At 40.8% G+C, this 26,667-nt stretch overlaps 1 protein-coding gene across 1 annotated transcript in view; it reads right to left on the minus strand.

Annotated features, from left to right (window-relative positions):
• The window catches only part of tox (thymocyte selection-associated high mobility group box), a 46,911-nt gene that overhangs the window by 1,540 nt on the left and 18,704 nt on the right, over positions 1-26,667 (minus strand). Inside the window, exons 3-9 of the mRNA XM_029454159.1 lie at positions 23,660-23,770; positions 16,762-17,046; positions 10,350-10,595; positions 6,896-7,132; positions 5,992-6,072; positions 5,206-5,811; positions 319-479 (exon numbers count right to left, since the gene is read on the minus strand). Coding sequence (XP_029310019.1) covers positions 319-479; positions 5,206-5,811; positions 5,992-6,072; positions 6,896-7,132; positions 10,350-10,595; positions 16,762-17,046; positions 23,660-23,770 — 1,727 coding nt within the window. The remainder of the gene's footprint in view (positions 1-318; positions 480-5,205; positions 5,812-5,991; positions 6,073-6,895; positions 7,133-10,349; positions 10,596-16,761; positions 17,047-23,659; positions 23,771-26,667) is intronic.

Here is a 26,667-nt window from a genome sequence, read left to right on the forward strand (position 1 = left end):
CATGGGAAAATAGGGTCCAGGATTACAAATAGAGACAGGAGCTTTGTAAAACAACATGTACAGGTGTAGTTGTGTTTATTCCTAGTAAATTCCTAGGCTTCAGAGGCTGTTCTACTCAAACAGAAAAATGAATCTGGGGAATACTGGCTTAATTTTATAATTTGGTATAAAAATGTAACGTAACTTAACAGCAGGCTGCCAAGTGTTTGAAAGTGTCCTCCTGTTGCTATCACTGATAGGTGCAGTACACGTCATCACTGCAGCAAAAACAAGACATGACCCTTTATTAACCTCTAACAGTGGAACCCTGAGACCTACCCGTTGCCATGGTAATCAGTACTCCAGTCCAGAGAGGGGTGGTGGTTCTGCGTGTGTCGACCCAGCTGATGGTAGTCCACTGAAGATGACATCACTGCTCCACCATTGAGCATACCTCCTCCTAATTGCTGGTAGTCAGAATGGAGGGAGGGGTGGTAGCCCTGCAATAAAACACACTGAGTGAGTATACGGTGTCTTGTACAATGACATAATAATTCATCATGTCTACAGAGTGTGTAAACAGCTGATCACACTGAGGAAAGGGAAAAGAAAGAGCGGACAGTAGTGGAAAGATGTGTCCTCGCAGTATAGGTGAAGCTGGAAGTCCACGTGAAATGGTGGATTTTCTTTTACGTTTTTCCCCCAAACTTCAGGTTGGATTGTTGGAGCAGCTGAACAGCGCAGCTAATAAAGTGTGATTTTGCTGATTTGCTAGTAAAAGAAGTCGAGCTGTTTATTGAAACAGGAACATTTGTTGTTTTAGATCCAAAGTTTTCAAACTGTGCGGTGAGATTTGAAGTGCGCTGAGTGGCGTAAGGCTGAAATGCTGTGTGAGGTGAAAGGTGGAAGTTAGTCATTGTAGTTCGACCCACTGATTTAGCTCGTTTACCAACACAGTCAGCAGTTGCCGCTTAAAGGGACAGTTCACACCAAAACTACATATTTTCCCTCTTACCTGTAGAACTATTTAATAATGTAGATAGTTGTGTTGTGAGTTGCAGAGTGTTGGAGATATCAGCTGTAGAGATGTCTGTCTTCGCTCTAATATAATGGAACTAGATGCTCTCTGCTTGTGGAGCTCAAAGAGCCAAAAAATACATTTTAGAAACTCATCTAGTTCCATTATATTAGAGAGAAGACAGACATCTCTACAGCTGATATCTCCAACACTCTGCAACTCACAACAAACTATCTACATTAATAAATAGCTCTACAGGTAAGAGGGGAAATTTGTAGTTTTGGTGTGAACTGGTTTAAAGGTATTTTAATCTCTAAATGCATGATTGCCACAATTTGCATCAAAAATCATGCTCAAAGTCTTAATTCAGTCAAACCTGTGAGGACTCTAACGTCCATCGTGTAAGACTTTGAAAACCCGTTTTAGGTTCTAACTTTTATTTCAATGGAATTTAATGTATCAGGTCACATTTCTTGGCAAAAGTGGTTACTAAGTGACCATTTATTGCAGGGCTATTGCACAGGTTAGATGCAGATGCCATCGCAGTAATGGTGGCTTGTTTCTTTACGTCCTCCTTCAACCTGAATCAGCACACAGACCGCTGATGTTTTTATCAAAGATACCTTTAGCACTTCTCTGGTAAAATGGTTTCTGATTAATAGGGATATGAATGAACAGACTTCAGTCAAAGGTTCATCACCACTAATTACAGTGTTTGGAGTTTCTTGCAGATTTGATCATCTGCCTGGGGAGAGGCTGTGGACGAGATGAAGAGGTAAGAGGAGAGGAGGAGGAGGAATTGAGGTGAGCATATCTCCAACCATAAAATACTTAAAGGAGGAGAGAGGGAGATGGAAAGAGAGAAAAATGAGCGAGTTCAGTGACAAAGTTCAGGAGTGTGTGTGTGAGAGAGACACACAAACAGAGAGAGAGGCTGAAAGGGAAGTTAATCTGAGTGTTGTGAGTGAAAGAGGAGAAAGAGGAGGACAGCAGGTGGTTGGGTTCTCCCCCCTCTCCTCCTCTACCTCACCTATTCATCCATTGTTGAGCAAATTCTTCTCCTTCACTCCTTCACAAAGACCCCATCTGCCTCTTTTGTCTCTCTCTCTCCCCTCTCCCCCCCCCTCTCTCTCCCTTCCCCCATCATTTCTCATTCTTCACTCAGAGAGAAAAAAAAGTTTAAAGCTCCGTCACTGTGTCCTCTCCTTTTTTTCCTTCACTTTTTCTTTTGTTTAGTTTGCTCTCTCTTTTTATTGCTCAAAATATGCAAAATGGAGAAGAGATTATGGGAGTGTGGGATTAAAAGTGCACTATGAAAACAGGGATAAAATGGGAAGTGAGACCAAGTGGCAATCCTTCCCCCCATCTTTTTAACTGCCATGCAAGTTAAAGGAGTCACACGCACTATCATGCCGTCTCACATCAGACAAAAACTCATTCCTATCACAGCCACTTGTCTTTCTCTTCCTCCTGCTCTGATAAAGTGAATGTCAACAGACCAACTGACAGAGGGACACTGACTGCGTTACATGAGAGACAGGGAGACAGGGAGAGAGCAGAGAAATAGATAAATCCGATCAAAATTCAACCAAAAACTGTTATTTTATGCTATTATTTTCCATTAGAAGATCCCAGAACTTGACTGCTACAGGCAGTCAGCAAGACACGGAGGTCAACTAATCCAACAGCATAGTTCCAGTCAACTGGATAATAATTATGATTAATGGAGTTAGGAAAACTGGATTTCATTTTTCAATTCAATACAGTTCTTCAGTACGGCTGTCCTCAAGGAAAAGCTGATGCATTCTCTCACTCTCTAGTACCCATCTCATTTCCACTGTGTATGTGTGTGTGTGTGTGTGTGTGTGTGTGTGTGTGTGTGTGTGTGTGTGTGTGTGTTTTGTCTCCTCTGCTGATATATTCATCTATCGCCATTCACCTCTGTGCAGTTTTAAATCAGCAAGATGCTGTTACCTCAGGGAAATAGGAAAGGCTGACTCTCTGTGTGTAAGAAGCAGTCTGATGACTGGAAAGCGCAAATTGAAGACTACTGAGGAGACAATCGCTGTGTCCAAATTCCAATCTAAAAAAAAGTGTTCACACCGGAGGAGTGGCAAAATTAGGTATACTTATAATAAAGCCAGTAATGCAAAAAAGATGGTTGTTTTTTGAGTGAGCTGTTAAAGGACACTATGTAATGTAGATAGGAAATAATATTAAAATAGTCTTTTTAGTTGAGGAAGGTTCCTAACAGTGAAATGACCCTGAAGTATCTCAGTGGCAGCCATGATGAGAGCCGGAGGAGTTCTCTAACTACTAAGGAAAGGTGCTTCAGTGCTTCCTTTCTCATCTCCTTTAGCAGAGGGGACACTGGATCATCCTTTACCAAAGGAAAGGAGACAATGCTAAACATTTAAAGCGACGTACCATTCGGGTCATTCACAAATCCCAACGATCAACGTGTCCGACAAGGGTCCGGATCATCATGTATTTTCATACAATCATACTAATTGGGATTCATGTGGATAATATGAGTGGACAGGAGGGCGAGCGTGAGCAGCCATGTGACAACCATTTTGTTTCACTTTTGTGGTAGCCTATATTCCTTCTTTTATTTTAATTCCAACCTTGGTAATGAAGTAATATTTTCACCGGGTTGTCCACATTAATATCAAGACCCACCTCAATAACATGAGCCGTTTTATAATGACCTAGCCCAGTGTGAGGGAAATTGGATTCTCTTAGCACTGCTGTGGTCCTTATGAAGTTTCCTTCACATCTTAGTGGTTAGGAAAAGAATAAGGATGTCATTTATTTTTCTTCTTGCTCTGCCTGAAAATCATTAATTGCTATATTTTTCATTAAAAATATCAGGACAAAAAGAAAATGGTGGAAAATCCAATGTGACAATTGGATGGTCTTGAGAGTTTGCAGAGCATGTACCACTTCAACAACTACTGTGGTCGATATGACTGGTGGCAAGTTTTATCCAAATCTCAACGACAGTATTTAAAGCTAGGTGGGTAAAGTGTTTTGTGTTTCAAAACTTTTTTTAGTTATATCTGTTGATATTCTCTTTACATCCCGACAGCATTCCATAAATCAACCTACCTGCACACTCATTGCTGGTCCCTGGAGTCTTCCACAAGCTGCCAGCTTGACAGGTGCGAGCACTAACAATAGCCATGTTCGTTGTTTACGTTCATAATGATCCTTTTGGGGGAGGGGCTTTGGAGGGAGTCCTGGAGAGACGGGCTGTCAGTGTTGCCAACTTGGCGACTTATTGCTAGATTTAGAAACTTTTAGAGCTAGTTCTGCTCGCTACTTTTACTGGAAAAGAGTTGGCAACACTGGGCTGGGTTTTTAAATCTAGTTTTCTCTTGCTGGTTGCTCCAATGTTACCTACCCAAGCATTGAACAATAAGGTTGGTGAATATTCTACATGTTTTCAAATGAACGAAAGCCCAAAACCAACAATGAACTGTGTGTAGTGAATCAACGCCTGCTATTTCCTCTGTACCATAGAGCTCCATTGTTGTCCAATAATGGATAAAACACATCAATGAGCCACATTGTTGCACTGGGTGACGTGTTTCGTCATTACCATGAACACACACTTTAGTTTATTTTGACTCAATCCCACACACACCGTCCTGCTGCCACAAATACTCACGAAAGCAGGGGTTCTCAAACCTTTGTAACTTAAGGTCCACTTCTGATTGTTAAAACATTTCAGAGGACCACCTTTCCAAATAAATGACAAAAAAACTAAACATGACAAAAAAAGAGATATAAATAGAATAGAATATAAATATTCTACTTAGCTTCAGTGAGACACTTGGGAGAGAGTCTCTGGAGCCTCTGTGGTGTTAGCACCTCATTTGACAGGATTTCTCCACATTCAAAACACTGCTTTTGGCTCAGTATCATTGCCTGCCATTATTAATCCAAATGTAATGTATTCAGGATCATATTTCCTCAGCACACGCTTTGGAGCTTTTAGTGGGTCGTCTCCCACATCACTTTTTTGTTTCACAAACTGAGAATAGCTGCACTAGAGCACTAAATGTGTATTAATCCACAGCTGAAAATAGTCCCCAACAAATGCACTATTTCTTCCTGTTTGAGTGAAGTTACCTGAGCACTACAGTGTCCAGCTGTTAAACCAAATATTTGGGTTTAGGGCTGAGTTTAGAGATGTGACTGACCTGTGTGATGGCAGGCGAGTGTGTCATTCCCAGAGAGTGTCCACTGAGCTGCTGGTGCTGATGGTGCTGATGATGCTGATGGTGCTGATGGTGTGGACTGTGCAGCCCCCCCAGGTGTGCCTGGCTGTGCAGGGGAGGGCTGACCTGGAGAGGAGGGCTGGATGCCGCCGCCATGCTGCCAAGGGACAGACCTCCCTGATGGGGGACGCTGGGCCGTGGCACAGTCCCTCTGGAGGACAGAGCCTGGAGCTGGGGGTGGATCTGGGTGTGAGGAGGGGGAAGGTGCGGGCTGAGGCCAGGGCTGGAGGCATGGGAAGGGTGCGACTGGTGAGGGTACGGCATGTACATGTTCGGGTGCTGGTGGGAAGGTAGAGAGTGAGGGTGAGGATGAGAGTGAGAGTGAGGGTGAGGGTGAGGGTGGGGGTGAGGGTGGGGGTGTTGGTGGGGGTGGGGATGGTGTTGGGGGTGGGCCAGTGAGCTGGAGGAATGGTGTTGGCTTGGGTGAACAGGGTAGACCGAAGGTTTGGGTGTAAACATTGAGGTAGAGGAAGAGGAAGGTAGGGAGGAAGAGTGGGGCAGCTTCATTTCAGATGGGTCATTGTAACTCTGGAGAACAAGAAGAAAACATAACAGAAAATCAGTTTGCAGGTTTCAGATTGACCCATTTACACTCAAAGGCCAAGAACTTGAATTATCACTGTGTGTGTGTGTGTGTGTGTGTGTGTGTGTGTGTGTGTGTGTGTGTGTGTGTGTGTGTGTGTGTGTGTGTGTGTGTGTGTGTAGTACCTGTGAGACCAGACTGGCTCTGTAGGCTGCCAGTTGTTTCAGATACTCCTTCTTAGCCGTCTCTGTCCTCTTCTTGTACTCCTGAAACAAACACATTTGACTGTCAACCTCTATGGCAATATCTGTTCATTATCAGTACATTATTTGTAAATAAATAATATTTGTATTTAGTGAACTGCAACAACGTGCTGTGAGAATTGTGGCTGCATTAAATATAATGTGCTCCATAGTATTTCCCACAGCTGATACAGTTTATTGCGGTAACACATTACCACAATAATGAATTCCCAAGTCACCTACTAAAACTCTTCTCTGAATCTGAACTTTTTCAAATTCAGTTGACATGCCACTTCTGGCAATTTTGCGAGCCCAGCAGTCTCAGTTTTCTCAGTATTGTTAGAGCTCATGTTTCCCTGCAGAACTGTTGAGTCCTGTCACAAAAACAATGTAGCTACTCGCTGTCACTCTCAGTCCTGCTTTATGCTTTTACTGAAGAGGATAAACATGTTGTTTATTTCTTTCTTTCATCATCTGCCATTGCCAAAATTCAGAAATTACAGTCTAGAGCCATGCTAGAATTCTTTGGGAGGCTGTATTTAGGCACAGGGAGGTTTAGCAGGTGTAATGTTTGTCATGAACATGGAAATCATCATCAAATCAACTTTTTATCGTCACACATGTACACAGCACACACTGTGAATCCAATCCTAGTATTAGGAGCAGTGGGCAGCTACTACTATTTGTGTGTTACTATATGTCACTTTTTACAATTAGTGAATGATTAGTTATTGTTATAAATACATAATAACCATATTTATAAGTTTTCTTAAGATGAGACTACCAAGAACAGTGGTGGGTTAACAAAAGGTGCATAAACTTGCTAAATAAAAGACGGAGGAGCTACCTGTTTCTGTTCCTCTCCCAGGCCGTCCCACATGGAGGCCACGATCTTTGACACCTCCCCAAAGGTGGCGTTAGGGTTCTGGGCCTTGATGTTGGCTTGGGTGTCCCTGAAGAACAAGGCGTAGGCAGATACTGGCTTCACTGGCTCATTGGGGTCCTTGCGCTTTTTCTTCTTTGGTGTTTTGGGTTTCTTGGCGATGTCCACTGTTGCTGGCCTCTTCTCTGCTCCACCGCCCAGCTGAGAGGAGAAGGAGGAGGTTGAGTTAACACAGGTAGGTATGGTAAGGATGAACGTATGGATGCACACAGGGATGGATGGAGTATAGCAAAAATGTACAAAGATACTAAAATGCTTGGTAGTTTGAGTGCTGTGTAGTAAACTGATAATATCATTTAAAAACTATAATTCTTTTAAAGGGACAGTGCGTAGGATTTGGCGTCATCTAGCTGAACTGAATACCCCTCAGCTCACCCCTCCCTTTACAAAACCGTAGTAACAACGTGGTATCTTCCAGGACCTTTGCCTTGCTCAGTGGCCATTCTTAGCATACTGCTACTCTCGGAGCTATGAAATTTAGGCGACGGCTGGCGGTACTGAAGTTTTACCAGCTTGTCGGAGAACTATGGTGTCCTTCAAGTAACGTAAAAAAGCGTTTCCAGCGTTTTGTTTGTCTGTTCTGAGCTACCGTAGAAACATGGTGGTGTAACATGGCGGACCCTGAGGAAAAGGACCCACTTTTTGTTACATGCCCTGTAGCTCACAAGAGCTCGCACTCGACTCTGTCCCCCTCCTCGGCCCTCAGCAATACAGACGCCAAATGTGAAGTAAATCGGATGAACGGTTATTGAGAAAATGAAAAGACCGACATGCAGACAAAGACTCCTTCTATTGTAAGTAGATTCACACCTCAAGTCGTGTCTTTGATGACTCTCACATGACTGATGTGACCTCAACCTTTTCTTGTTTGATGTCAAGCTATGACTCAATCAATGAGATCAGATATGGGGAAACTCCTCAGCAGTCTAACAGCTGAATCTGAGATTAGTTACAAATCAGTTAAACATCATCAAGACTACACACAGTGTATATCGGCACCATAGCAAAAGCAACAGTCTGTCAGTGTCTACACTAAATTCTTTCAGTTTCAAAATATTGTAACCACTCGTAATCAAATACAAAATAAATGCAGTGGCATGTAAGTAATTTATTGGGGAAACATTGTTTGGAGGCCAACCAAGTGAAGTGAAAGTGATTACCTAATCATTTTATAGAATGTTTTCTCAAACCAACCATGTCAAATAAAATACAGACACTGAATTACCAATTAATGAATTCCAATTACATGCTAGATAATCTTTTAGTCAGTGCACAGCAGTTCAGCTGAGTAAGCGGGAATGTAAAATATGTCTACAGACAAGAATATGAAGAAGAATATAATTTCCAATCATAATAATGAATGATAAATACATTTTGGAAATCAACAGCTGCTAATAACTCAAATTAAATAATTGTCTTTGAACTTTGTCGCTATTTCCCCCTGAAATTGGTGCCAAATTACAGTTTTCAACAGGAAACTTTCAAGAAGTGATAAGGAAATAACAGATTTGTATTGATTAAAATAGAAAGGTTCAGCTGCCTTTGACTTAATGCAACTAGATATCCATGTCCTGGATGACTGAGACATGCTTTATATACATTAGTCATAGGACGTTGAATGTATTGTTGACTATTCTTAGTGTACTGTATCCCTCTAGCCAGCTACAGCAGCTTAATTTACCTCCACCACTCATGTTTTATAGCTATGTAATACATGCTGAAATATAGCTCCGCTTGCTATCGGAGCTCAAAAAGGAATGCAGCAAAAACGCCATCTTGATGAATCATCTATGAAAGACATTCTGTATTTCTCAACCTTTACAACATGATATCAAGCAGAGCACAGTTCTATGAGCCAGAGTTCACTGCTGAAGAAATGAAACAAAGTGCAGCAGATGCTTCATTGTGCTAACTGTTGTTGTTGCTGACTGAGAAGATAAAGAGTGAGACGTGAATGCTAGTATCCGTGCTCTAGTTGCCCATCAATAGCAACATTGTTTTCATTGTGGACTACTAGACCTCATTGGACTTAGTTCTGAGCTTTTAAAAATATATATTTTTTGAAACAAAAAATCTGAAGAGAACAATAAAGTAGGGCTGGGCAATAATTCAGTTTAATGGGATTAACAAACTGGAAACCTTCCAGTCACAAGCTTCTCCAACCTTTAAAGCTCCATTACCTCTGCAAAAGAGAACATACTCTGTACTTCTCATAAGTATTTAATGCACACAGGAAAAGACAGATATAGATTCTACCGTGTGGTTATTTCATGTAGACATGAAGTGACCTATATCTGGATAGAAGAGTTTGAACATATCGTCCAGCCTGATAATACAGCAGTTGATGATGGGTGTTTCTGTAGCAAAAAAAAATTAATCTTAAAGGTTAAAGCCCCTAAAAACTGTGTTTCAAATATTGCGTTTTTCTTCATAACATTCAATATTTCAATATAACACTAAACCTCAAATAATCTGCTTCATCAGGACAGTGGATGTGGTATGATTTGATTGACAGTAGCCTGTCATCAGATTTAGATTGAACTGTTACTAAATTCTGATGCATGGAAGGATGTGACATAACCTTTTTCCAACTGAGCCCCTCCTACTTCAAACCAATGAGAAGACAGATACAGAAAGTTGAGTTGACATGATTTGTGTTTTCATGTAGGATCCCCTTAGTTATAGGGATACGTGATGAAATAACAACGTGTGGGCCTTTAAATGACCAATGTTAAAAAGTGTTTTGCTAAATATAGAATCTTTTTATGATTGCTAAAGATAGTAGTTGGTATAATTGAAATATATGCGTATATGAGTAACAGCTAATACTACAGCCATTGTTTAGATGTGTAGGAGTATATTTTAAAAGGTATAAGCAATGTCTTTTGCTTTCTTTTGCTCTATTCCCTGTCCTTCCTGAAGGAAGAACTACCTGCATACTTGCATATAATGTTGCCAATATACAAGTCATTCCTAAGCAATGAGAATGAAAAAGTTAATAAATATTATTCAGGTGTACAGTAATGGTTTAATTTCCCCAGAATATGACCGGGTCGGGTTGGTGGAGAGTGTTGCAGTGTGAGATATACCCAACGGTGAGGGAGCTGATTTCCATCTAGTTGATATGCAGGGAGAACGGCTCTATTATGACACATAACATAACAACTATCCCCTGTCTACACACACACACGCACAGACACACACACACACACACAGACACAGACACACACACACACACACACACACACACACACACACACACACACACACACACACACACACAGCGGTTGAGCCCAGCGAGTTCTGACTCAGAAACAGGAGATACAGTGTCTTCGTGTGTTTCTTTGTTTTGTTTTACCCTGAGTCCGTCATCATTCTCGTCCTCATGAGCTGAACTGGAGGGAGATGGTGTGGCCGATTTACTTCCAGGGGGTGAAGGAGAATGATGGGTAACAGAGTTCCCACTCAGCCCCAGCTGGGATTGGTTGATGGTGGACAACTGACTTTGCTGGCTCATGCCTGATTGGCTCCTGGGTCCGAGCGCAGCTTCGATTGGCTGTTGGCTGCTTGTGAACCGAGAGTCAGAGTTCACCATCTGCTGCATCTGTGCAAAGACAACACGTCATAATGACAGTTAGTAAATGAAGGGGGGTGGTTTTTTGCAACACCTGCAAACATCAGACTACATTGTCCACCTGGTGTTTAATTACATCCAGAAAAAGCTATTTGGTGCCATTATTTATTGTACATCATAAAAACAACTGGATGTAGGCTGTAGAAGATAGGTTACAATTATGGCATTCAAAACCAAAGGTAAACTTTCTGTCCTCTTGGGTCCTTCTTGGTCTACTTTAAAGCTACAACATGTTCCTTTTTGTTTGTCACAGACGGTATAGCTAGTTCTACCCTGTGATTAATCTTGATGAGCTGTGTCACATTGAAACAGCATCATGCCGGGGCTGAGCTAACTGACACTCATGAAACCACCAAAGCAGTGCCAATATTCTCTCTTGATTTTGACAGCCTTGTCTGACACAATTTTTAGGCTCCCTGTTCTTCATTTTCTAATTTCTGCTATTGTTATTGACATGACTTCTGATTGTTCGAGTCTGAGTGTAATGTTCAGTCATTTAAACGGGAACAGAACTGTGTGTACAATATTTACCTCAATCATTCTGAGAAACTGTTTCAGTGTCTGCAAACCAGTGAGAGAATCACAGTGTAAGTTGTTTTCTACATGTTGCTCCATTGTTTTAATCATGGAGACTTAAAAATATCAAAGTGGGACATTTGTAAGCAAGCTAGCCTTGCTTGCTCTGACTAGATCGTGCACTGATCAATATTTTATTATTACACTTACAATGGATCAAATGACTATAAATGTAATGTGAAATGAGTCAAACCCACAGATAATTATCATCACGTCGGCAGCTCCCTTTAGCTCTATGGAGTGTTTTAGTGTATTTCAGCTGCTTGTTTTGGTTTTTGGTGTCCATCCTCCCCGTCCCCTCCAGTTAAAGAGCTACATATTCTTCTCAGGAGTTGATAAAGAGCAAAACAGCATTTTAACCAAGTGGCATTCTCCAGGTCTGAAAAGTGAAGCCAATGCAGAAGTGCCTTAAACTTGCATTCTTACTAATTATCAGCAGGGGGCAACTCCACTGGTTGCAAAAAGAAATTAGATTGTATAGAAGTCGATGAGAAAATGACCCGACTTCTCACGTGATTCATTACCTCAATAAACATTTACCGGACAAGTTTATCGTCTCAATTGCTAGTATTAACTCTTCTTCAAAACAGCGTGATGTTCATTTGGTCAATTATGGTCTCATTTAGAGTACAATAGACGATAAAGCAGCATATGTAGTACATGGATTTTAAAAATAAATCTACGCTGCATGTCAATGACGCAGCTTGTACTTTGCCCTAAAATCAGGTTCATATCTTAGACTTCATATTGGACTGAACAGTATCTGAGCTGCATAAAAAGTTCATGTAACAGACCTGCGCTCTAAAACACAGTCTGCCTTTGCTTGACAGGTTTTGTGCAGTCAGTGTGCAGCAGTCCAGGATTCACTAATAATGAAATTTGATAGTAACCGTGGCAACAGGCAATACAGGTCAGAGAGAAGATGGGATCAGAAGTCATTTAACATCAATCCCCGCTCGCGTGTAAAACATCAATAGAGATTCTAAACTCCATTTGCTGCACTCCGCAGAAGTTGCTACACAAGTTTATCTGGAGGAGACATATTATGGTGTCCACGGGTGCAGACGGAAAAGATACAAGCAGCTTTATTTTCGTGTACAACCATGTCCTTAATAACGTGTCAGAAAGCTGATGTACTGCAGGATATAGATTGAGCAGACAGTGTTACTGTCACAATGCAGAATGTTTCATTGTGCATCTTTCTGAACCAAATGTCTCCAAAGAGACAATGAGGGAAATCTTGAATAAATCTCATATAACATGTCAACGTGCCTGAATCAATCTGTATACAATCAAATAGACTGAAGGGCACCTTATACATTTAAAATGTTCATAAATGTTAATATTTTAATGTCACGTCGGAATGTTAATATGAAGAAGCTTCTCGGCCATGAAGCAAAAAGCGACAAAGCAACTGTTTCTGTTTAAAGTAGTTTTGGAAAAATGGTATTTCAAAGAGTCATTCAGTCTTGTTGTGAGTCAGTCATCAGTTTTACTCTGTCCATTTCTCAGGAAAACAAAAGCTAAAGAAAACTGATTGACAGCCCCCGCAGCATGGGAACTTTGACACCAATCGTCACAAATATGAAGATGGGACTCGGTTGATGGTGTGAGGTTCCTCTTAGTAAGCATCGAATAATAACGGATGTGGTCTGGTGCTCTTGGGAACGCATTATCTGAACTCGGTTATCGGCAGCAGCCTCTGAATACTGCTGTGGTATTTAGATGGAACACCGAGTGACACATTTCTCTAACATGGTAGCTGGTAGAAACGCTGAAGTATAATAGCTGTGGTTTGACATTGGTTGGGTTGGGAGTTCAATAAATGTCATCCTAGTTAACAGTCAAAGTATCCCTCTGTCATAATCCTCCAGAGAGCTTTTACTCTTTGTCAAATTTATTTGACAGCTTTTTAAATAGTTTGAATTGTTCGAAGACCAGTCTGAGCTATCGACGCTGCATCGTTAAATTAAATAAATACTAAAGAATGTATATTCTAATTATAGCTGATTACATTACATGCTATATTATTAATATTATTATGACTGTATGTATTAGATGATAAAACTGCTTGGCTCAGGCCGTCAGATTGATACTTGGAATAATAATAAATGTTTACTGAACAAAATTAAAATGGAAACGGAAAATGCGGATAAGAAGTAACGGAAAAGACGTATTTGTGTTTTCAGGGGTTTGGGTAGCAACAACACTGGCGCAGTCTGTTGACAGGAACAACAACACCTAGGTGCTAACAAAACATTATTGCAATTTAAAAACACTTCTGGAACTAAAAGCATTACCAATGGAAAACAAATATTAATCAGATTTTCCTTTGGGGGAGTCAGTAAAACATTTCAGACAATGTCCGAAGAGAACAGAAGGGGAACCCCCGATGAAAGCAGAGTGAGTAATGACTCCAGTCACGAGAAGGGAAAAAGCTTTACACCGTACGCTCAAATCTTCAGATGTGGTCCACGACAGGATTTCAATATGAAAAGTACAGCAGCCAAAATCTGAATCTTTTCTTGATTTTTTCATTTTTCATGAATGAGTTTGCTCAGTTCTCATAGAATTGTAGATGTTTCCATAAGAAGTACTCTGATCCGGACTGTGATGTCACTGTGGTTTCTATCCCTCAACCACACTGAAGAAACAAAACTAAAACGGTATAATTACATTCAATGTGGCCAAGTTTACAAAATAGTAGATGGAAGTATTCAAACTTTGATACAGTGCAAAACAACAATGAACAATAGTCGTCGCCTTCTAGCTACCGATACGTCGGGGCTACTGAAGCAAGGGTTCACTGAGCCTGCTCAAACTGCTGACGGGATCCTTTCAGAAATGGCAACGGAAATGTAGGCGTGAAGAGAAGCAGGAGTTTAAGTGGCTAGAATATGACACATCTGTGCCGTGTGGCACCAGTTTCCACAACTAGCCAAACATTTTTTTATTACAGATGTGACTGACACACACAATTCTTGGAGGGAGGGAGGGACAGTGAACTAAGAGACGGAACTAAAACCTTGAGGTTTCAATTTAAATAAATAGTTATATATTTTCATTCTATAAATGTCTTTTCATTTGTTGAAGTGTCACAGTTAAGGAAGGTTGTATTAAATTGCCTTTTCTGTATTGTGTTTACATTCAGGCCACTAAAATAAACTTTGTCCACCAAATATAAGCGATCCCTTTGAGATATTAAAGGATTGGTCATAATGCCTCACCATACTGTGATGTATTTGAATGTTGTATTTCATCCGTTGCACTGCTCATGCAAACTCACTTCTTCTGTTTGTGAATGAAGTGGACATGGCGGTTTGGATCAGAACACTTTACATCAGTACATGACAGACAAAAGAAGAACTGTCACTTACTATAGTTAAATGTAAACAAACACATTCAGCATCTGAAAAGTACAAAGTTCTCTGAATCTTCATGCAGATGCAGTCAAAACGAAAAAAAAGCATTCTCAATATTAACTGCAGCGGAGTAGTCTTGCCTCTTCTTGGAATAATACACACACACACACATTGACATGAGTCTTTCTCGACCCCCACCCACCCCGATTAGGCTGAGCCAGGCACGGTTGCTAGGCAACCATCATTCATGGCCTGGCAGTAAATGAATGTTAGTTTGAGAATATAACAGCGAGGTAGATAGAAAAGGTAGACGGAGACAGACAGAGATGTAAAATAATAAATAACGTTCGCCACTGTTACACAGTTAACAGACAGGTTAGTCACAAGCAAGAAGAAAAGGTTTGATTAGGTGATAAAACAACTGTCTGTGTTATGATGTTTTATATATATATATATATATAGATATATATATATATATAATCGTTCTAGTTCAACCACAGTCAGGGTTGAGAGCTTCATCCAGAGGGGAACTGACACTGTATATTATAGCAGGCAGATTTAATATGGAGATGGAGACAACAGACACAAAGATTGAAAGACCAAGAGTGGGAGGTGAGAAGTTTCATTCTTAATAAAATGGCAGAAATCGTTATTACTGATACTGACACATATATGCCTTTGTCACCCCACTTTATACCCAGTTTCTATGACAGTTGAAGTAACTACAAGTCTGAGGTGAAGCTTTCATTTCTTTACTGTATGACACAGGCAGTCACATCTGAATGTCACAGCTAAAAGAAAGATTTTCACTTTACTGTGAAATGAAGACTTAAAATATGAGGAAAATGTCACATCCACCAACTGCCACAATTCAAATACCACTGCCTCAGGCAATAGCCCAGTTAAACAGTTAAACTGAATAAAATATGAAAGAATATAGTTAAAATACATCAGCCGGCTGTCAGTTCAAATCTCAAGACTCACTGAGATCCTCAAATTTCTTCCATTAAGTAAAGTCAAAGTATCTTTGAACAAGACCCAAAGTGATAGTCCAACACATGTCTTTTCAGTATCAAGCACAAGGGAGCAGCAGCTGGTCAGTTTCAATGACTTGATTGGTGAAATGTTTCTACAGTGATAACAATATCTAAACCATCATAGATGTTCTTTCCTATTTAAAGTCCCCTCACAGCATCATGCTCTTCTCTGCTATCCATCCGTTAGTATGTTCCTAACTAACCGAGTATAGCTTATCACTACCTCGGGCAGTTTGGATACTAGAGTATGATCCATGAGCTGATCTTTCCCCTCAGATGGTCGGGCTGGTATACTGGACAACTCACAGTTAATGTGTGAAGAAAGGGTGTCATTTAAAAACAAGTGTAAAACATGATAACCGTACACAACTGGTCCATGAAGAAGTAGACTCCTGTGCTCCTGATTCATTTCACTAACTTCTAACTGCACTGAAACTGTATTTATTGTCTGTTTCTTGTGTGTAATTATATCTTTCTGTATTTTACTCCACAGCTTAACCACCTAACGGCAACTGAAACTGATGAAATTTACTTCTGACGATGTGTTTTTTTCGCAGATATATTCATTTGTACTACGAAGTTGAGAAAGATGTTTTGTACAATGTAGAGTTGTATAGCTAAGACACACTCAGATGTGTCAATCAACACAGGTGTCCTTTATTTAGTCTGATTAGACCTTCCCTGAGGATGTGTGGGCAAGCACAGATTCTGCTGGAGTCTGAGAACAATTTCATTTTCATCATTCTTATAAAGCCCGCCTCCACTCAAATGTTCTTTTCTTACTGCCACTTCACTCGGATGTTTGACCTTCACTGTGCAGAGTAAGTGTGATGTGGAAACCTGAAACCTCCAAACTTTAAATTGAACGATTTTTGCATATTTATTCATAGATTCTGGGTAGTTTTTTTCGGGGGCAAAGCTCTCTTTTTCTTTCAGCCTAAAACAAGTGAGAAAGTAGTATAGTAAACATCTGTGTGGGTGTGCAGGGCCTTCAAACTGAATGTGACTCATGTAGAGGTTCAGCACACATGGGTGGGTCATGCTTTCTCATGTCATGTATATAAATCCAACTTCCAAATTTGACTTCATACTACCTTGCTTCCATTTCCCTGTCGTTCATTACTAAAGCAAAACTGCATTAATGTGTTTCTGAGAACTCACCACAGACAGGGTGCTGGTCATTGGGCCTCCATCCGGACTGAATGTGCCTCCATCTTGGTTCAACATAGCACTTCCATCTTGGCCCCCGGGCATGCCAGGCAGATCCATGCCCTGCAGCTGGTAGGGGTGGTGTGGAGCTGAGCTGGACGGGGGGTCCATAGGGTGGTACGGTCCAGAGCGGGAATCATGGGGGAGATGGGGGTGCAGCATGTGCTCTGGCAGGGTGGGGGGAGTGATGGGCGGGATGTTGAAGTCCTCATCGCCCAAACCACCCACTGAGTAGGACTAAAGAGAGAGAAAGTACAATTAAAGACACCTGCTACTAGACTTTTTACATTCCATAGCTGTGTTTCTTTATTGTTGTTTTCCTTGCCGACTCTTCACTGATGTGGGACAAAGTGAAGTTTGGGGAAGCTGACATGTCGTGATAGAGCTTGGGTGGATGGGCAATGTTGCCTTCAGCAGAGTAACAACTTGGAGAAAATCAATAAGAATTACATAGGGGGCTATAAGAGACCGAAGTGTCATGAAACATTACTGTCAGAGATAATAGATGGAAGAGATGGAAAAACTGCCCATCACCATTACCCCAGAATCTGAATCTAGTGTGAAGCTCTGTGTTGTCATGTAGTCATTGTTCCTCAGCTTATCACAGACTAATTATCACTAATGATATTCCCAGCTTTAAAAAAAATGCCTTGTGAGCAAATACTCACTCATTCAGCAACAGAACAACACAGTAATTTATATGTACAAGCCCCTTTTGCCTGAGAGAATACACACAGGCGGATCTTTGTGTGTAAATATATTTCACTGCTAATCTGACATGCAAAAAGGAAAGCAGCAGCAGCAGTACCCTATATGATAATTATTCTGAGAGCAAATACAAATGAGAGGGAGACATGAAGAGGGAAATGGAGTGAGAGAAGAGTGAGAGACACGAGGGTTAAAAGAGAGAGAGGCAGTGCTAGAGAAGCCCTCTCATACTAATCTGACGGAGGAGATCTTTTATAGAGACTGACAGCCTTTTCTGCTTGGCTAGCCACACCAGTCTCTCCCTCTCTTACTCTTTTGCTCTTCATCTCTCACCATCCTTCTCCTTACACCCCTCTTTTGCCCTCTCGCTCTTATACTCTCATCCTCAATTTCTCTTTCATCTCACTCTCTCACTCTTTTCTACTCCATCTCAAAGCCATATGTGGTGTTGAGTTATGAGTAGCGTGACTTGTGAGCGGAGTGATGAGCTAGGAGTGGAGTTATGTATATGCTCCATATGTAATTAACAGCCACTGTGGTAAACCACAATTTGAGTTCATAGTTTCACCCCTTTAAAATCAAATGTAGGAAATAGAAAATGGAAATACGCAATATGGAAAATGATCACACCTTGCACCCCAACGACTACAGCCCTCCCATGTGATACACAGTCTAATTCTAATGAGGCAAACATTAGATAATGCACAGACACCTCACGTGTACAATCTCCAAACTGGAAATGTAATATAGTGGTTCTGTAAAAAACTACAATGGGAGAGAGACCAAGCGTGTCAGTACACTTAGACTGGTGGAATGCATTTGGTGCAGGATCTGTCAGCTCAAGACATGTCCTGTGTGCATGTTTCACTTTAACCCAGTTATAGCACAAAGACTGTGTTTAGTGAGAAAACTAAAAATGCCACATTTGTTCTGATTGGTCTTGAAATCTGTTATGGACATATTCTGGGCAAATATCTAACTATTTAACTTTCTAATTCTAATTTTATCATTGAAAAATGACCAAGCTAACATTGTGTTTATTAAATGTCTTATATATGAGATATCATATCTATGCATTTCTTTGGTATCTAACTTATTATGAGTTCAAATATACTACAAATACTTTCTCCTTTGTTATCAAACTATATTTAGTCTTTTGGCACATTTGTTCTTTTCTAAAATATAATGAAATACATAGTAAAAACAGTCCCATGTGCCCAAAGACTAAATATAGTATGATAAGAAAAACCTAATTGTCAGCGAAACGAATTAACCTATTTTGAAAAAGTCTTCAGATTTGTGCTTCACAAGCCTGGAGAACACTTCCAATCCACTTCCTTCCAATTCTTAATTTCAGTTGGGGCACAAATGGGTTGATACAAATTCTGCAACCAGCAGCCACATTTACATTCACATGCTCTTAGTTTAAAGGGTAAGTCTGGTAATATTCTCTATTTTTCTTATAGTAAACAAATCCCATGTGCACACCCAAACCAACGCTGAATGTATCCTACTAATAAGAATTGTGTGTGCATCGAAGCCCGATATCTCTTCTTCCTCTGTGCCACAGAGCTCCATTGTTGTCCAAAAACTATTACATAGAAATTAGCAACTTAATATAATAAGCAGCAGCGGCACAGATATCCTGACTTTTAGTACTTAGTATGGGTGTGAATGAATCCTACACTTCCCATAATGCAACTCAACAGCATATGTTGTACTCTCACTGTTGTCCTATTTCAAGTAGTTCTGCTACTAGAACCAGGTTGTTGCAACTTATTTACAGTGCTCCACAGCTTTTATTATTATTATTATTATTATTATTATTATTATTATTATTATTAATATTATTATTTAAACTATCATCACTAACACAAACTATTACATCCTGATGATGCTTTGATGTAGAACTGCTCCTCTCAGCCCTGACCAACTCCAGTCATCTGAACCGCTGGTTTTGTAATCAGATTCCAATCAGTTCCAAAAAAGCCTGAATCTTATTAAACTACTGAATATTTAATTGGGAAATTTAATCACCAAAGAAATCTAGAAATTTAAGAATCACTGAATTTATAGCACTCAAATATTTTACTTTAAAAAGCATCAATCTGAATTAATGTGCTTTAAATACCTGATTCAAAACCAATATTAAATTGCTCAAATGAAATAAGGTCAATTCAGATCTAGAAATTCAAGTCGAGTCAAACAAATCTGGTTGCTCAAATGAGCTTTTTCAGATTCAGATCCTAAAATTCAAGATGCAAAATTCAGACTAAACATCCGAGACCAAGACAAGCAACTAAACCTAGTTGGAATCGATCAGTTGCTTATGAGATTAAAATCTTTACGGCCGTTCTCTGCGTCCATACATTTACACCCATGGTTACTAAAGGCGCATATATATGTACTAGCCGTTTCTTTCTTTATACCTTTTCTGCAATCAATAATCTAGTGATTCAGTGTCTTTCTAAAGCCATCCATCAACTCAGCTCGTTTCAAAGAGTGAACCGTGATGTGTTTCACCACGTTCTACTGCTACATGTGTTTTTGAGTCTGAATCCAATATAAACTTACTACACAAGTCCAACAGTCTGTTTCTTAGACACAGTGTCCTGTTGGAGCGCAGAGCTCTGCATAAATTACACTGCTCGTCTGTCTGCCTCTCCCTCCCTCGTCTGCTCTCTCCATCATTTCTTCAACTTCTGAATAAATTACTTCTTTCTCTCTCTGCACTTCCATTCATGTCAGTACAATAGCCTGTTCCCTGTGCACTTGGAGATTCTAGAGAGACTAATGTAGTCAGGATTAAGTCCTTTCACTCACGTTGTGTTCACATTACACACTTCTCACAACTCCATGTTCATGACTGTTTCATACAATATGAAAAAGCACATATGTCTGTTGGACATGAATAATGTCTGTCCATCAACATCAGTTTCTATAGGAGAATGGTGATTAAATGAGGGGTAGATATACTCGATATGTGAAGAGAAGATATCTAATAGTCATTCAATTAGATTAGATTAGAATTGTCTAAAATTTCATGTATTTCTGTGTTTATTTGATGAACTTTCTGGGCATATGTGTGTACATGATGTGTGTACATGATGTGTGTACATGATGTGTGTACATGATGTGTGTATACATACATCGTGTACATGATTTGTGTACATGATGTGTGTACATGATGTGTGTATATGATGTGTGTATACATACATCGTGACATGAGGTGTGTCACTGATGTGTGTACATGATGTGTGTACATACACATCGTGTACATGATGGTGTACATGATGTGTGTACATATGTGTGTATACCTACATCGTGTACACGATGTGTGTACACGATGTGTGTACACGATGTGTATACACGATGTGTGTACATGATGTGTGTACATGATGTGTGTGCACGATGTGTGTACATGATGTGTGTACATGATGAGTGTACATGATGTGTGTACACAAGTGTGTACATGATGTGTGTACATGATGTGTGTACATGATGTGTGTATAATACAGTGTGTACATGATGTGTGTACATGATGTGTGTACATGTGGTGTATACATACATCGTGTACATGATGTGTGTACATGATGTGTATACACGATGTGTGTACATGCTGTGTGTACATGATGTGTGTGCACGATGTGTGTACATGATGTGTGTACATGATGAGTGTACAATGATGTGTGTACACAATGTGTGTACATGATGTGTGTACATGATGTGTGTACATGATGTGTGTATACATACAGTGTGTACATGATGTGTGTACATGATGTGTGTACATGATGTGTGTATACATACATCGTGTACATGATGTGAGTACACGATGTGTGTACACGATGTGTATACACGATGTGTGTACACGATGTGTGTACACGATGTGTGTACATGATGTGTGTGCACGATGTGTGTACATGATGTGTGATACATGATGAGTGTACATGATGTGTGTACACAATGTGTGTACATGATGTGTGTACATGATGTGTGTACATGATGTGTGTATACATACAGTGTGTACATGATGTGTGTACATGATGTGTGTACATGATGTGTGTACATGATGTGTGTATACATACATTGTGTACATGATGTGTGTACATGATGTGTGTACATGTGTGTGTACATGTGTGTGCACAATGTGTGTGCACAATGTGTGTACACAATGTGTGTGCACAATGTGTGTGCACAATGTGTGTACACAATGTGTGTGCACAATGTGTGTACACACATCGTGTACACAATGTGTGTACACGATGTGTGTACACGATGTGGGTACATGATGTGTGTACATGTGTGTACACGATGTGTGTACATGATGTATGTACACGATGTGTGTACACGATGTGTGTACACGATGTGTGTACATGATGTGTGTACATGATGTATGTGCACGTGTGTACATGATGTGTGTACATGATGTATGTGCATGTGTGTACATGATGTGTGTACATGATGTATGTGCATGTGTGTACATGATGTGTGTACGTGCATGTGTGTACATGATGTGTGTACATGATGTATGTGCATGTGTGTACATGATGTGTGTACATGATGTATGTGCATGTGTGTACATGATGTGTGTACATGATGTATGTGCATGTGTGTCAATCTGTGAATATTAACTTGTAATGAGGATAGCTGGTATACTTAAACGTTCTGCACAAATATCTTTTTACCTGCATCTGCAGTTTTATGTTTTGTATAACGAGGTCATTTGAGAAATCTGGGACAATTTCTACATGCTGTAAGCTTTTCCATCTGTGTCTGTGGTAGTGTGTTACTGATGCATTGTATCCTTACAGTAGTTGTGGATCTCATGATTTATATGAGAAATATCTTGTATTGTATTGTCTTTCTACTTAAAACAGCTGCAATGATTTAGTAAATCTTCTCTCCCTTCTTCAGTATGGTCTGTCTTCCAGGTAACGGACATTTTAAATATACTGTAATGCTGATAAGCCTAAAAGACAGACAGAATTATTATAAAAGTATCCTTTGAGGGCTATAAACACTTACACAGTCACACAGAAGATACCGTATGTGTATGATGAATGCCTGATGGACATCTTTCTCATTCCATTTTCATCATTGTTCTCTTCATCAAATAATAATGTGTGCGTGTGTGTGTGTGTGTGTGTGTGTGTGTGTGTGTGTGTGTGTGTGTGTGTGTGTGTGTGTTTGAGAGACAAAGAGACAGATATATGGCAGGCTGCATGGGTTCTTATCTATAAAAGTGCAGGAGAGAATATAAAAACTGTAGTACGTAAGTATGTACGTGTGTGAGTGTGAGAGTTTTGGTGGACCCATGTTTCACACACTCACACAGTGGATATTAAATCCACTGATATGTTGCAGGCTCGAATTTTAAGGAAGCATACTGTGTGTGCATTGTGATGCCTCATACCAGTAATATGGCATTTATATGACAGGCAAATATGCATGTGTTTGGGGAACATAATAATCAAGCAAGTGAATGATAACTGAGTTGTGCTTGGGTTTCCTCTGCTCGCACCACGTGACACGTCATTTAACTGGCTGGTAACTCGCTTACAAACAAGCTTACAGACTCACTTACAGACTCGCTTACAGACTACACAGCAGGCTAAAATACTCCACAAGGGGAGCTGTTGAGTCATCAAACTACTACTATGCATGCCAGGCTGCCCCACATACAGAAAATATACATTCACACGGACTCAAACACTAGAGGCACGACGAGCTACGTGATCCAAATACTGAAGGCTCTAGTTCAGTTATAGTTGATAAGTGCAAATTATTGATATTAAGTAAAGTTTAACTTGAAAGAATGAGATTAAGCTGTGTGCTCTGTTGGTCAGCACACAGTCAATATTTGACCACATTTGAAACACATATAGAGGAAAATCTAAATCTCATATTCCTACAGAAAAAACAAGGCTATTGTGGAAGTAGATCAGCTGATTGATCGCAGAGGCGACGTTACCAGCGAAAAACCGATTCATTTTGAAAGAGCAATATATATATATATATATAATATAACAATATAACAATACAACTTTATCACTCAGTCAGTGTTTATGTGTGTGTTTCATAGTATAAAATGGTGTGTTGCCTGGAAAATGCTGTGTTTGTGTGTAATTGTGTGTGCATTTACCCAAGGCAGACGGTGTGTGTCAGCCATGTGTGTGTCTCTCCTCCAGTGCTGTGAGGGTTGGTTGGATGGCGTCACCTTGCTGAGAGGGTGAGGGGGCTGTGGCACACGAAACTGTGGGAAGAATAACAACGCCAAACAAAGGTTTAAATGCATGCAGAGGCCAGGAAAAGGTCAGAGGTCAAATGAAAAGGTCATGAAGAGGAGCAAGGACAAAGCAAGAGAGAGAGGCAGGGAGGGAGAGAGGGAGGGAGTGAGAGAGAGAGAGAGGCAGGGAGTGAGAGAGGGAGGGAATGAGAGAGGGAGGGAGTGAGAGAGAGGGAGAGAGAGAGAAGCAGGGAGCGAGAGAGGGAGAGAGGGAGAGAGAGAGAAGAGAGAGAGAGGGAGAGAGAGAGAGAAGAGGCAGGGAGTGAGAGAGAGGGAGAGAGAGGAGAGGCAGGAAGCGAGAGAGGGAGAGAGAGGAAGAGAGAGAGAGAGGCAGGGAGTGAGAGAGGGAGGGAGTGAGAGAGGGATGGAGGGAGAGAGAAGAGGCAGGGAGTTAGAGAGAGAGGAGGAGTAGAGAGAGCTCTCTCGAGAGCTCTCATTTCTTTGCTCTCTCCGCTCGAGAGAGAGCTGCCCTCTTTCTCTCTCTCTCTTTCTTTCTCCTCCCTCTCTCTCTCTTCCTTTCTTTCTCCTCTCTCTTGCCTCTCTCTCTCTCTCTTCTCTTTGACTCCTCTTTCTCTCTTCCCTCTTTCTCTCTCTGATCTGCTCTCTACGAGAGAGATATCCTTTTCCTTTCGTGAGCTGGGAGAGCCCTAGGTGAGTGAGATTTCTATGCTCGAGCCCGAGGCAGGAGTGAGAATTAGATGTCTCCAATAGAGTGAGATGGAGAGAGGATAAGGAGGAGAGGCGGGAGATAATACGAAAGATAGAGAGAGAGAGAGGAAGAGGAGAGAGATCGACTAGGCTCGCGCGCTCGACGCGCGCGCGCCGCGACCTTCTTTTCGCTGGGTGCATTTTCTTCTCTCTCGCTGAGAGATGAGAGAGAGAAGCGAGAGAGGAGAAAGATGGAAAGAGGGAAGGAGGGAGAGTGGAGAGACAAAGAGACAAACAGTCTCCCAGTTGGGTAATAATGTTTTTACTTTTACACCAACTAGCAACTGAATTGAGTAGAAAGAAAATAAATAAAGAAATAAAACAAGATTTAGAGAGCTATTTAGAGAAGGAAAGAGATAAGAGAGAGAGGCTGTAAATAAATTGCTTGTTCATTCCCTCCACAGCTAATCCCTGATAAGAAAAGGTTACATCCAGAACTGTGCAGCTGCAATGAAGGAAGACAAACACCTGAAAACATCATAACACAGAACAACACTGGCACAAGCAGGCTAGTTTGTTTGAGTAGTTCTTTTTATTTTAGCGATTCCTTTCTTCAGGAAAAACTGTGGTGATCACCAAGTTCTCTTTTATCAGCACCATGCTGCACATTTATTGATATCTATTCAGTCACGCCTGGAAGCCTCGCACTACAACCACAACACTGAGCAGCTCTATAAAGCCGGCAGACACGATATTGATTCAAGGAAAAGTTCAATATTTGGGAAATGTGCATATTCGCTTTCGTGCCGAGAATTAAACGACAAGATCAATACTACTCTACTATCTGTTCATTAAAAATAAACCTGGAACCAGTAGCTGGTTAGCTTAGCTTAGCATAAAGACAGCAACCAGCTGAGGCTCCCAGAAGTCACTGCAACAGGCCAAGAAATTGTCCAGCTCTTCTTTCCCTGTTAAAAAGGTCCAGTATGTAAGATTAAGTGGCATCTAGCAGTGAGGTTGCAGATTGCTCCCAACTGAATATCCCTCTGCTTACTCCTGCCTTTCTAAGCATGTGGAGAAGCCTACGGTGGCCTTCAGGTAACGGAAATAACTTGTCTGGCCGCGGGTGGAGTCCGAGTTAAGGTACAAGATTAATAAAATCGCATGATGGGAGTTCAGTGCCTTGCTGAAATGCAAATGATGGGGGAAGAGAGTCTTATGCCGTTTTCTCCTATGAACTGCGGATAATGTCTGCAGAGTCCGCACATTGTCCGGAGCTTCTCTTTCACACAACAGGAGTTTGTCTGTTTCAGAAGCGTTCTCACTTACTGGATAGAGCCTGGCCTGGGTAGAGCGTGCAGGAGGCAGGACATGCTGAGGATTACATCGTGGTCACATAGCCGGTTCATAATTTGATCATAAACAACAGAGTCTCTTGCCGTTTTACTGAATTTGTCTTTCTTCCTCTACCCTCACCTGGAAGTTTTTTTTTCTTCTGGTTTTGCGTCTGCCGCGCACTCGCTGCCTGTGACTGCCCAGGACAATGTGCGGCTCTTTCTACACATGGGCTCAACCCAACATCACATGGACTTGTCCTCGGGAGCTGGCAGGGTAAAGTCTGTTTGATGTCCGAATGATTCGGACATTTGCATTGTCGCTTACAGCTTCTCAGGGTAATGTTTAGATGGTGTCAGTGCACGTGTGAAAGGGGCTTTACTCCTGTCAGTCAATCCTTGGTTTTGTCACAGCGTGTGTTAATGACAGTATTAGTCTTTACGGGAGAGTCGCACTGTCTCTCCATGAAGGAAAAAGGTTAGAGCAGTCCGAAGTGATGTGGCTGAATGTAAGAAACCATGTTTTCAGGCTTCTAGACAACAAACCTACAAATATACGTCCAGCTATTGTTTCATCGAGCCTCTCTTTTTAGTTTCCCTTCTTTTTGTCACAATCTCCCTGTTTCATGGTAAGATCAGGAATGTCACGCTGCTGCTTCATCAACAATTCAAAGAATGACAAGAGTGAGGGTCAGACTGGACTAAAATTGGTCACATTCATCACAACAACCTCTGACTTTATGGAAGCAATGGTACTTCAATAATAGAGCCATAAATTCTTATTCCACACACCACTCCCCATCTTCTTATGGTCCTATGAATAAAACATCAAATCATAGACTCCTATACAATATTTTCTACATTGTACTGTATGAATAATGT

This window comes from Cottoperca gobio, chromosome 17 (assembly GCF_900634415.1).
Source record: "Cottoperca gobio chromosome 17, fCotGob3.1, whole genome shotgun sequence".
Taxonomy (NCBI): Eukaryota; Metazoa; Chordata; class Actinopteri; order Perciformes; family Bovichtidae; genus Cottoperca; species Cottoperca gobio.